Here is a 16,537-nt window from a genome sequence, read left to right as displayed (position 1 = left end):
AAAGAGAGAGAGAGAGAGAGAGAGAGAGAGAGAGAGAGAGAGAGAGAGAGAGAGAGAGAGAGAGAGAGGGGAGAGAGAAAAGGAGGTGGGGGAGAGACATGTAGATCAGAACAGAAGACACAGAGACAAGTCCACCCTGGTATAGTCATCTGATCCTTGGCAAAAGGATCAGAAATATGTTAGAAGAGAGACAATCTTTTTAACAAATGAAGCTGGCAAAACTGTACCCATATAGAAAGATGAAACCAGATCACTATCTTTCACACTGCACAAAAGTCAACTCAGAATGAATCAGATTTGTCCAGCATGGTAGCACATGCCTGCAATCCCAGCAGCTCAGGAGGTAGAAGCAGGAGGATCACAGCCTCAGCAATGGCAAGGTGCTAAGCAACTCAGTGAGAGCCTGTTTTTAAATCAAAATGGGGATGGAGATGTGGCTCAGTGGTTGAGTGCCAATCCCCAGTTCACCACCCCCAACCCCACCAAAAAAAAAAAAAAAAATAGAATCAAAATTAGGAATTACACCAGAAACTTTCAAGCTGTCTGTTTTTATGTCAGTACCATTCAATTATTGTTACTATAGTATAATTTGAAATTAGGTATTGTAATGCCTCCAGGATAGCTCTTTTTACTCAGGATTGTTTTTGCTACTTTGGGTCTTTTATTCTTCCATATGAATTTTAAGATTAATGTTTTCTAGTTCCTGAGGATGTCATTGCCATCTTAACTGGGAATGCATTTTTATCTGTAGATTGCTTTTAGTAATATTACCTTTTTAACAATATTAATAGTCTAAACAAGAACAGCAGAGGTCTTTTTGTCTTCTTCTGTCTCTAAGAACACATCAGTTAAACATGCTAATATATACATACAGGCAACAACTTCCTCAATAGAACTCCCAAAGCATAGCAAATACCAAGAATAAATAGGATAACATCAAGTTACAAAGCTTCTGCACAGCAAGGAAATAATTAAGAGTACAAAGAAAGCATACAAAATGAAAGAAAGTATTTACAAATTACTCTTCTGACACAATCAATATGCAGAATATATAAAGAACTCCAAAAGGACCCCCAAAATAATCCAATCAATAAGTGGGCAAGTGAACTAAACAGACATTTCTCAAATGAAATATGAATTTAAGACAAATATGAAGAAAATGTTCACTATTTTTAGTCAGAAAATGCAAGTCAAAACAATACTGAGATTTCATCACATTCTAGTTAGAATGGCAATCATCAAAAATACAATAATACATGAGGATGTGTGTGGGAGGGTAATATGTATACACTGTTGGTGGAACTGTAAATTAGTGTACTCACATTGAAATTGATAGGGAGGCTTCTCAAAAGACTAGGAATGGAACCACTATATGAAATACCACTCCTTGGTATTTCTCAAAAAAAAAAAAAAAAAAAAACTGATCAGTATACTGCAGTGAAAAAACTGATTAGTATACCGTAGTGAAACATGCATACCCACGTTTATAGTAGCACAATTCACAATAGCCCCACTACAGAACCAGCCTAGGCGACTGTCCATTAACAGATGAATGAATGAAGAAAATGTGATATATATACACACACAAAGGAGTTTTATTCAGCCATAAAGAAGAATGAAGAAAAATTAATGGTACTGGAAGACATGATATTGACTTAAATAAGCCAGACTTGGAAAGTCAAGGGTCATGTTTTCTCTCACAACTGGAAGCTATAAAGAAAAAGGAGGGGAAAGAAAGCAGGGTGTCTCATGAAAATAAGAGACTAGTAGACAAGAAGACAGAGACCAGGGAGAGACAAAGGGAACATACTGGGGAATGAAATTTATGTTAAATGCGCATACAAATATATCACAATAAATTCCACTATTATGTATAATCAATGTACCAATAAAAATTGCAAAAAAATACTTTTTGTGAAGTTCAAAATTTAAAAAAAAATTTAAATAAAAGATTTCTAGTATCTACTCTAGACCTACTGAATTAAATTCTCCAGAGAGATATCAGCCCTGATATGCGGCATTCTTCTGCCAAACAAAGTAATCCCAGTCTAATCAAAAGAAGACATTAGAAAATTCCTAAGAGAGAGAGTCTACAAAATAGCTTAGTCTCAAAACTATGGAAGTTTCAGAAATAAGGAATGACAGCCACTATCCAGGCCAGAAGAGATTAAGAATAAACAATGATTAAATGCAGCCTGGGATCCTACAGACACATACACAAAAAGAGGTTAAGGGAGAAACTGGTGAAATATGAATAAAATTTAGAGTTTATTATAATATGGTATACACATTTGGAGTGGGGATACCGTTTAATGGTTTAATGTATCAGTTTTTGTTTGTTTTGAATGACATAGCAATCTTACTATTACCCAGGCTGGTCTTAAACTTGTGGGCTCTAGTGTTCTTCCCAGTTTAACTTCCCAAGAACCACTGTTGGTTTTCTAAGCAATGACAAATGTAGCATCATAATTTGTTACTAATTAGAATTGTTTAAACTATAAAAATATTGAAAAAAGAAAAAAAATTGTTACTATTAGGGGAAACTAGGCAAAGAGCATACAAGAATTCTTGTATTATCTCTGTAATTCTTAAGTTCCACTCTGTAATTCCAAAATAAAACTTTATTTAATTAGGAAATCTCCAAGAACAGATCCTAGGTACCTACAAGTTCTTTTAAGTTCTAGAAGGGTTTTGATGCATACTAATTTATTCCAGAGTCCTGATAACCAGCATGAAGGAATTATAAAATTTGTGAGACATCAAGACTCTGTAGGGTGAAACCTACGAAAGAACTTGAATATCTTTTATGACATCATGTTGGTTCCTAAAACCACAATGCAATGATATGTTATGTCTACTATCAGCCTCTTAGCTTTTAGAGAAGAATGGAAACTGACACCTAAAAGCAGAATTTTCAATTTGACATTGAAGTGTCAGTATCTATTTCAATGACCTGAAGCTCTTGAAAAGTGCTTTGAGATGATACTTCTCACATCATTATACTTTTGGTCTTTTAATTGACATCTATACTTTATAGTCCTTTGTTCATGTTTGTCTGAAAAGGCTATTGGATTATTTAGAAATTCCAAATTTGTTCTATTACCATTACGTGTAAATATGAGAACTTTTCTATTTGTGAAAATCATAACATATAAGAATTCAAGGACCATAATGATTCTTTAAGATGGACATTCTTCTTAAAATAAACTTACTATTCTTCTTTTGAAAATGTTTCTTTAAAAAAATATATTTTTTTATATTAAGTCATATATATATATATATATATTTTAGTTGTAGGTGGACACAATATCTTTATTTCATTTTTATGTGGTGCTGAGGATCAAACCCAGTATGCTAGGCGAGCACTCTATCTCAGAGCCACATCCCCAGCCACTGGATATGTTTCTTAAGGAAATTGTTATTTCCTGGTCTGGCCTGCACTAAATTAAGCTATTTAGATTTCACTGTATCAGATATGACCCAATTAAAAACGTGGTGGTTCTGAATTAGTCTGTAAAGGGCAAGAAATTTATTGATTGGTGCTGGGGATTGAACCCAGGGGCGCTTTACCATTGAGCCCTGACCCCAGTCAATTTTATTTTAAGACACCATCTTGCTAAGTTGCTGAGGCTGACCTTAAACTTAACAAGGCTCCTGTCTCAGTATTCCAAGTCTGGAATTACAGGTGTGTATCCTCTTGTCTAGCTTGTAAAAGAAAATTTAATCATGTGCAAACTAAACACTAGACAAGGATTTCTGGGAAGTTGTAAAAGAAGTATTTGGGAAACTTAAGGACTATGTGAATTACCTGGAGCTCCCACTTACTCAGCTCAGAACCTGAATTTGAAACAGGCCCTGCAAGTGATTCAGATCTTCCAAGAGTCACACTGTAAGCATTGGCATATGGTCAAGAGCAAAGGCTTTAAGTCAGAAAGACCTACATTCAAATTCTGGCTTTCTTGATTTATATGTGGCAATCAGCAAACCCTAATTTAGCCATTAGAAAATTACTGAGTGTCTACTATGTGCACACACTTTAATTCTCTAGGCTTCCATTTCCTTGTCTATGAAACTGAAGGTTTACAAGTAGCGTATGAAAAAGTGTATCTAGAACACTCAGCATGACACATGGAATGCAATACCCACTCAATTAAGTGCTATCTGGTATTACCATTTTCATTTTTAATAACTTTACTGGTCAAAGATCATCAATGTACATTTTATACAATAAAACAGCTTTCACTAGGGAAGTGACAAAAATTCTACCCTCAGATATAAAAGATTCATTCTAGCTGTAACATCTCATGTTCCTTGTCATTAAGTGATAAAGAATATGACTTTATGATGCTACTTGAATATTTTGAGTCATAAACTGTTTCACAATTTATATTTTATGTAGTTGTCAAGTTGATCTTAAGGTTATAGGTGAGGGAAAGTAGTGATCCTAGTATAAGTATCAAAAATATATAAAAATTGCACTATACTGATTTTTCTCTTTTCCAAAGTCAAAACTAAATGATGGGATAAGCAGTATATGGCCCTTTCTTTTACCGAAGAGAAAAATAATATTGTATTAGATTCTGCAAGCAATGATGCATGGCTGTATTGTCAGATGATCACAAGTGTTTGAAAATGGATTATACAACAAATAAGCAAAAACCAAAAACTAAGCAAACAAAATGACCAAAAATGATCCACAAGCCATTGTGTATTAGGTTATAGAGTCTAATATTTCACATTATTACTAATGTGCCAATAGATGACAATATAAATCACTTTCTGATTATTCACCATGGGAATTATTTCTGAATTTGTAAATAACTTTTGGTTTAATACTAGAAAGAGAATAAAGCACATGGTAACTGAACTTAGGTTTGTAGTCAGACTCTACCAACTACTAGTGGTGTGAAGTTGGCCAAAAACAGATCTAGTTTTCAGTATCTTCATCTTATATTGAGAAAATCATCATCTAACCAGCAAATAGTAACAAATGAGTTAATGAAAGTGCTTATTAAACTGGAAAAGGCAAACCAGATGACTTATTACTGCAACTGATATCCATCTCATAAATCTGATATCATTAAACCATTAGAATCTTACTAAAAGAGACAAATGGAACACTTAAATGAACATCAAATGGGTGCATTATTTAGGGACTGACATTCTTAAATGGAAAGCAGTAATTTTAGTGTCATAAAGTCACCTTTGAATAAAGGAGAGAGAAAAAGATTTTCAAAAAATGTACTAAGGAAAAAAGCAGGAACACTCAGATTTTCCTTGTTTAATCAAAATATATATAAATAGACCACAAGAAATATTTTAATATAAGTTTTTCATAAAAACACTGAGATTTAGAGTTATCTACCAAAATATATTTCAATGTCATATTTTTCTTCTATAGATACTTACCTGTAAAAATAAGTAACTGGGCAGTACATTGTCAAAGGAAGGGCTGAGATATATTGGTTCTGTCATTCTTATGCCTATACCTCTGAAAAAGAGGAAATCTAACATTAGTGTGTACAAGCTACATAGTACATATTTCTATGAATATATTCAAGTAGCATGTCAAATATAAAATTATTTGCCTTTTTTTAACACTAAAATACTTTGAATAGTCCTGAGAATTGTTTGTGAATGTTTACCTTGAGTAGGGTAAAAGAGCCCATCAGAATCAAAAGGAAAAAAATAAATAAGTTTTTAATTTAGGCACAAGAGTTTCTTTAGATATCTTAATAAACTAAAAAGCTAAGAACATCTGATTTTTGATTCATTCTAATCTTTTTGGTAACTGACTTACGGTAACTTAGTCTATCTAATTAATCAACATTTCATGAATGATCGAGTTTATAAGATACTCTACTCAGTACCTGTATGAAAAATGAAAAAAATACCTAGAATCATGCTGAGCAATGGCAAAGACTATTGCTTTGTCAGTCTCCCACCTCTGGGTTAACCAGGCTCCCACCCCTGGGTTAACCAGGCTTCCACCCCTGGGTTAATCAGGCTCCCCTGGCTGCACATCTACATACTACATTCTCCTATCAACTTTTTATAGAATAACTGCCCAAGTGTTGACACAATCCCAATATGACCTTTTCTTCCTATGTCCCATTTAATGAGTGGCAGTAGAGCTGATCAGAACAGGAAGGGGCCAGGACACAGATGGCATGGTAGACAGTGATTCATAAAGACAAACAATGCAATCAAAGATAGTCAGAGACTATTAAAGGGGGGAGAGAGGGCACACAAACACTGTCAGAGAAAGTCAATAGTTTTTTTTTTTTTTGTAATAGCTGCTTTCTACTCCTATCAATAAAGGAAACATTCAGAACATCGATCCGAAAACATTATTCAACATAGTAATAGGAACCACCACATCAAATAAAAGAATTAAGAGTATACCATTAATAATGAACTAAAATATCAATCCCCTATTACAGACTCAAAGAGAAATAGAAGACATTTGCATCATTTTCATACTCCCAAAGCCTTTTAAGGAACACAATTTAGAAAGTATTGCTATCTAAATATAGGAAATTCAATAATTTGTTTCTTCAGAGGAGTTTCAATTAGACAGAAAACTGCTGTAACATGAAAAACACTGTTCCAGGAATCAGGGATATGGTCTAGTTCTAGATGGATAAATGCAGAGATCTTAGTTATGTCCATGTCAACTTTGGATAAATGAAGATGTCTACAGTATTCTACAACAAGCTGAAAGAACTAAGTAAAATAAGAACAAACAAATTGTTCACAGAAATATTCATGTGAATACTGATTTTCTGGTAAAATTTTTTTATTTAAAAGACCTATTTCTGCTGGGTGTGGTTGTGCACACCTGTAATCTCACCTACTCAAGACACCAAGGCAGGAGGCTTATAAATTCATGGTTTGGCAAGTTAGTGACACCCTGTCTCAAAAATAAAGGGCTAGGGATATAAATTAGTGGCAGAGTGCCTCTTCATTCAATCCCTAGAATCAAAGGGAAACTTTTTTTTTTACTAAAATCACAAACTTTTTTTCCCACAAAATTTGAATGTTAAACTGATCTAGATGAGTCATCTAATTCACTCTCTATCAAGGAAAGTACTGTTCCTCAAAGATGCAAAAATTATTAAAATTCAAAGGACAAGTAAAATTTTGACAATTAGCATATGACTGGTTGCTTAGGTAGGCTTTTTAACCCATTTACTGTTTTTACCCAAAAGTATTTTTTTTTCCAAAAAATCATGGGATTATGGATTAAATAATTTTTTTCCATTTGATTTTTTACATTGTGTACACTATTTTTAAACCACCCAAAGGATGTTTATTCCTCCCATAGCACTGAATACCATACTTCATTTCAGGTAGCCCACTGAAGATTTCTTTGCGGCTTAGTTCAGAAATCCCATTTCCAATAAATACTTTTGTTCCATCAAATTCTTTGGCTCCTTTCTTACATTTCCCTTTAATATCGGAGTACACAGAAATAACATCTCCAGCTTTCATAACTAGGAAAGGAAGAAAACCAGATTACATTAACCCATGTTCTAGGAGAATAACAAAACGTTCTTCAAGCTACAATCAGGGTTTCTAGGGACATAAACAGTGGAAATAAGCCATTTAAATTTGCTAATTATCTCAATATAATCCTTACAGAGAAATCTTTTGGCTTTAAAATATTCCCAACAATAAATCTAAATGGAGAAATTTTTCAGTGAAAACAAAAGAGTAGTCTTTAAAACATCCTTTAAGTTGGAAATGTTCAACTGTGCAAAAGAAGATATTTTCCAAATAAATTATGATCCCCAAACCTCACATTCTTTAAAAGATTTCCTGTAAATCTTTGTATCTTAGCTTAATATGCAAAAGCTCTTTAAGTTTCCTTCCAAAGGAAGATTCCTCAAAAATGTATGCTAAGAGCTGGGCATGAAACACATGTCTGTAACCCCAGCACCTTGCGAGGTTGAGGCAGGAGGATACTGAGTTGAAAGCCAGCCTCAGCAACAGCAAGTCGCTAAGCAACTCCAAGGCCCTAAGACATTGTCTCTAAATAAAATACAAAATAGTGCTGGGAATGTGGCTCAGTGATCCAGTGACCCTGAGTTTAATCCTCAATATGAAAAACAACAACAAAAATAATGTATGTTAAGATTCCTCAAAACGAAATTTCTAAAAAAAAAATTAATTTGAAGGCCAGACAAAAACAAACATAGGCCCAATCTGGTCTGCAGGAAATAGTCTGACAATTCTGATGTGGATCAAAATATTTACTTCCTATGCAAGATAATCAAAGCCCAGAGAAGAATAAGATTGCAATAGATTAAAACTTGTGGCTTAGTGGCAGATTGCTTGCCTTGTATGTGTGGGACACTGGGTTTGATCCTTAGTACCACATAAAAATAAATAAATAGTGCCTTGTGATTTCAAATCCAATAAGATACCAGTTAACCATGGGGTCTTAACTTAGTAATAAGCATATGCAATATGCTGTCAACTGAGTGAATAAATTAAGAATATCACATTTCACCTAATGTTCAGATTCCAAGTTCTACATATTACCCTCACAAATTACACAAGAGAAGCCTGAGGTTTTAAGGCAACAGAGTTGAGAATACAAAACAGAATCTCACTTACACTGTCTATTAATCAGTAATGGCTCTTTAAACAAATATCACCATGTAAATACTTATGTGCAGAGAAAACAATTGTCAGAAAGCTTTATGTGCATGCTTACTTTGTTAGTCCTTATCAGGTAAAATCCTCACTGGCTATGTTAAATGCTAAGCTTGAAAAACACATAACAAAGGTAAATTTGAACAACATCTCAATGAAATATACCAAATTTTCCATTTGAAAATACACATGATTTTTAGGGAACCCTAAAACTTATACTTACATTTTGAAGCTGACATGATTCCTGGAACATAGACATGAGCTCCTCTTAATACTGCATTACCACATTGGGCTCCAACGATGGCTTCATACTGCTGTCTTTTTATATTCTTTCTATGAATAGTAAAAGAAATTTAACAGTAATATTCCTCCAATGCCTACAAACATTTTCAATGTTTCAGTATAAACTCTACATAAATAAACTCTTTAGCCTCGACTTTCCTGAATAAACAAGAGAAAGCTGAATTGAAAGGAATAGAGGGTTAGTGTAAAAAAAAAAACAAAAAACTGAGCATTTGAGAAAACAATTGAAAGAGGTCCATCTAGTGGAAGGAAGGAGAGTGGCATAAAAATCTGTTAATCACTTAATAAGCATTACTATTTTCATATTGCACTGTGATACTTTTGCTGCTTTCAAAGACTAAAACAGAAAAATATGCAAGAAATTAAAAACATTTCTAGGACCGAGGATGTGGCTCTGTGGTACAGTACTTAACATGAGTGTAGCACTGGGATCAATCCGAAGAGAACACACAAAAGAAGAGGAAAGAGTAAGATTTCTAAAGTGGTAAATTGTTGCATGGAAAATTGTGATTTTTTTTTTTAATCTAGACAGATAAATCTTTTCTATACAACATTTTTTAGTTCTTTTTCAATTTCTCATATTTTTTTTAAAGATTTTTTTTCTTTTTTCAAAGAGAGAGGGAGAGAGGGAGAGAGAGGGAGAGAGAGGGGGAGAGAGAGAGAGAGAGAGAGAGAGAGAGAGAGAGAGAGAGAGAGAGAGGAGAGAGAGAGAGAGAGAGAATTTTTTAATATTTATTTTTTAGTTATCGGCGGACACAACATCTTTGTTTGTATGTGGTGCTGAGGATCGAACCCTGGCCGCACGCATGCCAGGTGAGTGCGCTACCGTTTGAGCCACATCCCCAGCCCTTCTCATATTCTTTTATACCACTAAAATCTGGCATCATTTCTAATATTAGGTGAGATTTTTTCCAAAGATCAAAGGTCCTAATGTGATCAATCTTCAATAAAAATTCTGAGCAGAGTCTCTCATGAGCTTCCCTGGTTGGCAACATTTCACTCATGAATCATGTCCCATAATCTTTCCTTGAAATCCAATTATCAAACCTCACTACACTTCTCAACTTTACACTACCTGATCCCACCTATTCACGTTGCTCAAGCACACCATGGTTTCTACTTGCCTTGCATTCTACCCATTGGCAAGTTCATTATTTCAATAATCACTTGGTTGATAATCCCAAATAGCAGAGATTATCAGGCACATGCCAGTAGTACCAGCTACTTGGGAGGCTCATATAGGAGAATCACTTGAGCCCACAAGTTTAATAGCAGTCTAGGCAACATAGCAAGGTCCAATTTTACTAAAATAATAAAGCCACAAATTCTAATGTTCAGTCTTTCTAGAGTGATATTTTGAATTACTTGCAGGTAGCTATATATAGATGTCTCAGAGTAACTTCAAACTCAGCAAGTCTCACACAATATTTTTCTCTCCTATATTCCTCAGATTACCTCAAATCGTCATCTTTTTCTTCTTGTACCAGGGTTTAAACCCAAGGGTGCTCTAACACCTCTCTTGCTCTAACACCCTCCAACCATGTGAGGATACAGCAAGACCTCACCAAGCACCTGCACCTTATTCTCAGATTCCCCACCCACTGGAACTGTGAGAAATTTCTGTTCTTTATAAATTACTATCCCAAAATACGTTTGAACCTCTTCTTCCTAAGCCTTGACTTTCCTTCAGTTATGGAATGCTACCTCAAGTTTTGACTTTTTCTTTTGAGTACCAGGGACTGAGCTCAGGGACACTCCACTATTGAGAAACATCCCCAGCCTTATTTTGTATTTTATTTAGGGATAGGGTCTGAGTTATTTAGCACCTCACAGTTGCTGGGGCTGGCTTTGAACTCACGATCCTCCTGCTTCAGCCTCCCGAGACACTAGGAGATGTGTGTCACCATGCCCAGCTTGACTGACTTCTTGGGTCTAGCACCTAACTTCACACATACATCATCTCTTTACTTGTTACTGATGCAGTTTCCTTTTACCTTTAATTACTTTCAGAACTTTATGTCTTTGGTGTTCTACAGTTTCACTCTGAAGTACTTAGACATGCATTGTTTTACTTTTGGGTTTAAACTTGTACTTCTTAAATTTGTCTTTCATCAATTCTAGAAAATTCTTAATGCTTTCATTATAGTCTTTTCTCCATTATTTCTGTTCTTTATATCTGGGACTCATTAGAAATATAAGCTGTCTTTTCATTCCATTTACCATTAATCAATTTCAATTTCAAATTTCTAATTTCTTTATCTCTGCTGCATTCTGGATCATTTCCTGAATCATCACCTAATTCAATAATTGTATCAGTTGGGTCTAAGTTTAGTTTGTGGAGTGAATTCTTAATTTTAACAATATTTCTATGAATTATTTATCAATTCTACCTTTTTGTCTTATTCTTTTGTTTTTAATCAGTTAGGAAAACTGATTTATATCCTCTACCAGAAAGTTCTGTTAGAATTTAGGGGACTCTATTTCTGTAGTCTACTGAACTAATTTTCACTATGATAGTCTGATTCCTAAATTATCTTTTAAGGATGAGAAAAGTGTGAGGCTTGGCTTAAAAGTGTGCCAATCTAGAATGATTTTGATTGGTTTGTGCCAAGTAGTGGAAGAATTGGCTTGGAACCCAATTTATATGTCAATTTCCCAGAATGTAGATTTCAAGACCATTTGAGTAATAAGATTTGAATTCCAAGCCTTTGTGAGGTATGGAAACATAGTGCATTATCAGAATTTTTTTTCTCTAACCTAGACCCTAACAGAGACACACCTTGCCTCCTAATTCCTGTCTCATAATGATTGCTGGACAGATCTTAGTCCCAATGTTAAGCCCATATTAAAAATCAAAGACTCTAAATTTAAAAAACAATAAATGGCCAGATACAGTGGTGCACTATTGTAATGCCAGCATCTCAGGAGGTTTCGATGGGAGGACTGCAAGTTCAAGGACAGCCTCAGTAACTTAGCCAGACCCTGTCTCAAAATTGAAAAAATGTGTTGGGTATGTAGCTCAGTGGTAAAGTATCTGTTAGATCTCCAGTACCAAAAAAAAAAAAAAAAAAACATAAAAACCATGAATGACATTCTTTCTCCAAATCTCACCCCCCTAATATTACTCTAGATGCTTACTGCTTTATTTTCCCCATTACTCTCCATTCCTAATTTCTGGGGCTGGGGCTGGGGCTCAGTGGTAGCGCGCTTGCCTCAAATGCATGATGCACTGGGTTCGATTTATTTATAAATAAAATAAATGTCCATCAACAATTAAAAATTTTAAAAAACAAAACAAAACAAAAAAACACCAAATACAACAACCCACTCCACCTACATGGCTCCATGTGTGTGGACACACATTTTTATCATTTCATGAAACAACTCCTTTATTATACAAATTTTAAGGACATAAATATCCATTTAATTCTTAAAAAAATTAACTTCACAACTCACTAATGTAAAACTATTACCAGTATTATATTTCTAAAATACAGATCTAATGGTTACTCTAACACTAATTCTTTGGCTCCTAGAGTCTATGGGGGGAAAATATTCTTAGTTAAAAATATCCTTCCTATTTCACAACCTGTCTCTCCTAACTACAATCTGTCCTTCACCTACCTTTCTGAAAAAAATCAATTCAGCAGCCAAATCTGATCTCTTTTATCATGAACCATCAGGATTTTTATGATTTCAAATCTTTGGGTATGCTTTCTTTGTACCTAGCATACATTCATTTTTCCACCTAATCTTATCAGCCTAATTTCTACTCATCTTCAAGCTCAAGTAAAATACCTGCTTAGAGAAAATCTTTACAAATTTCTATGTACTCAGTCCTTCATTACCCAATAGCAGCTCACTGACACTTTCATCATGTTAATCATACATCTGACTTGTAACAACTACAGTTGCCATTAAGCTGAACAAGTATGACCCATTTGTCTTTGTAATACTTGCACCTTACCCACAGCATAAATTTGTACAATGGAAACTTGTAATGTTAATTAATGAATTTAAGGAGAGAAAATAATGAATTCTAGAATGGATAGCTACAGATAAAAGTTAACATAACAAGCCTGTTTCCCTTTGAAGGGTCTGCTTTTAAGGCTGGCCTTGACTGGCATCTGCAGTTTAGATTTCAGAAGTGACCCTACTATTAACTGATAAGAGTAGTTCACTGTGCCTAAAGCCATAAAAACTGGTATTTAAGAGGAACACCAGATTTCCTTCTTCCAGTTCAGACTTTGGGTATGTACCAGGCAGGGGATGTTTACATGATGATGTTTTCTGAATAGAAATCTTGGACACTTAGGAAATACAAAAGAGGAAATGCAAGAGTTGTCATAGGCCATAAAACATGTTAAAAGCTTATATTTACTGAGTAAACCAATAATAAGGTGCAATAGTACACAATAAAAACTGGAGGAAAAATAGTACAAAGACACCTAATTAAAACTATTAAGAGCTGGGGTTGTGACTATGTGGTAGAGCACCTGCCTCATAAGTGTGAAGCACTGGGTTCAATTCTCAGCACCACATAAAAATAAGTAAAATAAAGTTTTATTAACAAATAAAAAAATTATTTTAACTATTAAAATAATTAAAAATGAGGGGCCGGGGTTGTGGCTCAGCAGAACACTCGCCTAGCATGTGTGAGGCACCACATTAAAAAAAAAATAAAGGTATGTGTATCTGTCCTACCACCCATTCCTAGTCTTCTTTAGTGTTTCCCATGACAAAGTTTACATTTATCAATTTATAAATTCCTGTTTATCTATGGAGAAACTTCACATTATCACCAAAGAGTAAAAAACAATCCTGTGATAAATCTTTATTTAGAAAAAAATATAATTTGAAAATGAAACAGTCACAAACCTAGGTCCAATAACAGGAATAAGTAAGACATCCTGAAGGTCTGGATGTTGAAGAACAGGAACAATTAATCCATTAAGCTGCTGTTTAAAACAAACACAAAATTATAAAGAAATTAATATAAAGCTTGATTTGGGGCACTTTCATTTTGTTCCATGGGATATGGGGAGGCACCTCAAAATAACATTTTCTTTAAAATTCTGATGTATTTTTTTAGGGGGAAGGTAGGTATTGGGGATTAAAGCTAAGAGTACTCTACTATTGAGCTAGATAAACACAGCCCTTTTTATTTTTAAGGCTGGCCTTGGACTTTTTTTTTTTTTTTAAGAGAGAGAATTTTTAATATTTTTTTTTTTTTTTTTTTTTTAGTTTTCGGAGGACACAACATCTTTATTTGTTATGTGGTGCTGAGGATCTAATCCAGCGCCGCACACATGCCAGGCGAGCGCGCTACCGCTTGAGCCACATCCCCAGCCCTAACTTGACTTCTTTTGTAAGACTCAATTTTGCTTACCGTTTCACTTCACAAACACAAACTATAAGCTGGTCATAGTGATGCATGCCTATCATCCCAATTACTCAGGAGCCTAAGGGAAGGATTATATGCTCCAGGCCAGCTGAGACAACTCTCAAAATAAAAAATAATCAATTCTAGTACTTTAAAAAAATTTAAAAATAATAAAAAAGAACTGGGATGTAGTTCAGTGATTGAGCACCAAAGTTCAAACTCCAGTACCAAAATAAATGAACACAAACGACGTTTACCTTTCATGACTTACTTTGAATACATACCTCTAATATAGAATTAAATATAGTCACTTAAAAGTTTCTGAATAGGATATTAAATATTGAAATTACCGAATACTAATTAATATACAATATTAACACCAGAAGCCATGTCAATTTTAATGAAGGAAACAAATGCTTTTGGCAGTTCAGAATTTTCAGTATCCTCTATATTTGGTTGGTTAGACTGGAAATAAGCACAAAACCAGCACTACAGGTGGTGGATGGAATAAGCTCACATAAGCCCACAGTGTGTGTCCTTCCCAAATTCCATAGCCACACTGGTAGCTTGAAACTGACCATTGTGGGAGTATTTAAACCACTGATAAGGTTATATTTCCCAGAAAATTGCCTGTTAAATATGTAGCAGCATACCACTGTTGCAGGCAGATGACTTGTCACCCCATGCAGAATGAAGAGCAAATGGAACAATGAATTGGATAACAGGACTATGTACAGTATTACAGGAAAATATGCAAATATTGAGAACAAGTCTATGCCAGGTAGGCTAGGAATTAACAACTCAACTTCACAAACTATATGAAAGAGCAATAACAATAATACTTGCATTGCTATGTAGTATTCTAGCTAGAAAACACTTGTAAAATCAACTTATTTCTAACTAGATAAATGTAAACATATTACATATTTTAGAAATGAAAGTTTCTAAAATTTCTAATATTTCTACCAAGTCAGTATCTCCCTTGACTTCTGCATTTTCCAAAGGATGTTTTTGACTGTAACCACATCTAACAATGAGTAATCTGATGGATAAACTCCTTCTCTCTCTCCCTGTTGGGTATCAACTAAACAGATCTGAGAAGATAATAAATTGTGTCATTTCTTTTTGTTTTATAAATACTATTTGCTTTATAGTATAGAAATATTTTATATAGAGATCAACCCTTCCCAAATTAAAGGTTTTCTTCTTTCCTTTTCTATCAGAAACTTGTTAAGAGGATACAAAAACAAAACTATCATAAAATCATACATGTGACTAACTATCAAAGCAACACACAAAAAAACCAAGCATATGATCTGCTTTTACAGTCCTAGGAAGTATAATTTACATATCAGAAACTCACCCATTTTAAATATAGAATAACTTGCAGTAAATTTAATGATTTTTTTAGTAAATTTTAAAAAAATGTGCAATCAGCATTCCAATCCAATTCTAGATAATTTACACCACCCTACAAAATCCCTCATGACGATCTGTGGTCAAATCCTGTTCCCATTCTCATACCACTAATCTTTCTTTATAAATTTGCCTTTTCTGAGCCAGGCATGGTGGCACAGGCCAGTAATCCCAGTAACTCAGGAGTATTGCAAGTTCAAAGCCAGTCTCGGTAATTTAGCAAGGCCCTGTCTAAAAAAAAAAAAAAAGCTGGGTATATGGCTCAGTGGTTAAGTGCTCCTGGATTAAATCCCTAGTACAAAAATAGATAAATAAAATTGCCTTTTCTGAAAATTTCATATAGAGTAATATTATGTCTCATTTTTATTAATAGTGTTTTGATGTTAATCCACTTTATTGCATTGATTAATTACGTGTACTGTAGAACAATATTCCACTGTATGAATATTTTACATTTGTCTATCACTAGTTGATAAACATTTGGATTTATCCCCTTTTGACTTGTGAATAATGCCACAATGAATAGCCACGTTCAAGAATATGAATGGCCATGTTTTTACTTCTTTTGGGGAAGATTCATAGGAATGGAATTGCTGGGCTACACAGTAAATTTGTATTAAAGATATTACCAAAATTGTTTTCCAAAGAGATTACACCATTTTATATTACCAGCTGTAATTTACAAAAGCATCAAATTTCCTCACAACTCTATCAGCTATATGAAATTTAAAAATTTTGAATTGCAATATATGTTCCAGAGAAATTTATGACAAA

The 16,537-nt window shown here is 34.2% G+C and overlaps 1 protein-coding gene across 9 annotated transcripts in view; it reads right to left on the bottom strand.

The window, feature by feature from the left end:
• Window positions 1-16,537, bottom strand: part of Nsun6 (NOP2/Sun RNA methyltransferase 6) — a 46,426-nt gene that overhangs the window by 19,519 nt on the left and 10,370 nt on the right. For 6 of the 9 annotated variants that reach the window (XM_040278358.2, XM_078023346.1, XM_040278357.2 and 3 more), the window contains 3 exons: window positions 8,885-8,994; window positions 7,343-7,496; window positions 5,410-5,491 (listed from right to left, as the gene is read on the bottom strand). In XM_040278358.2, the coding sequence (XP_040134292.1) occupies window positions 5,410-5,491; window positions 7,343-7,496; window positions 8,885-8,994 (346 nt within the window). Of the gene's footprint in view, window positions 1-5,409; window positions 5,492-7,342; window positions 7,497-8,884; window positions 8,995-13,842; window positions 13,923-16,537 lie in introns of all 9 variants that reach the window. The other 3 variants (XM_005325784.5, XM_078023345.1, XM_078023344.1) reach the window with 2 other exon arrangements.

This window comes from Ictidomys tridecemlineatus, chromosome 10 (genome assembly GCF_052094955.1).
Source record: "Ictidomys tridecemlineatus isolate mIctTri1 chromosome 10, mIctTri1.hap1, whole genome shotgun sequence".
NCBI classification, from domain to species: domain Eukaryota; kingdom Metazoa; phylum Chordata; class Mammalia; order Rodentia; family Sciuridae; genus Ictidomys; species Ictidomys tridecemlineatus.
Note: the sequence above shows the minus strand (reverse complement) of the source record. Positions and strands in the feature narration are given on the sequence as shown.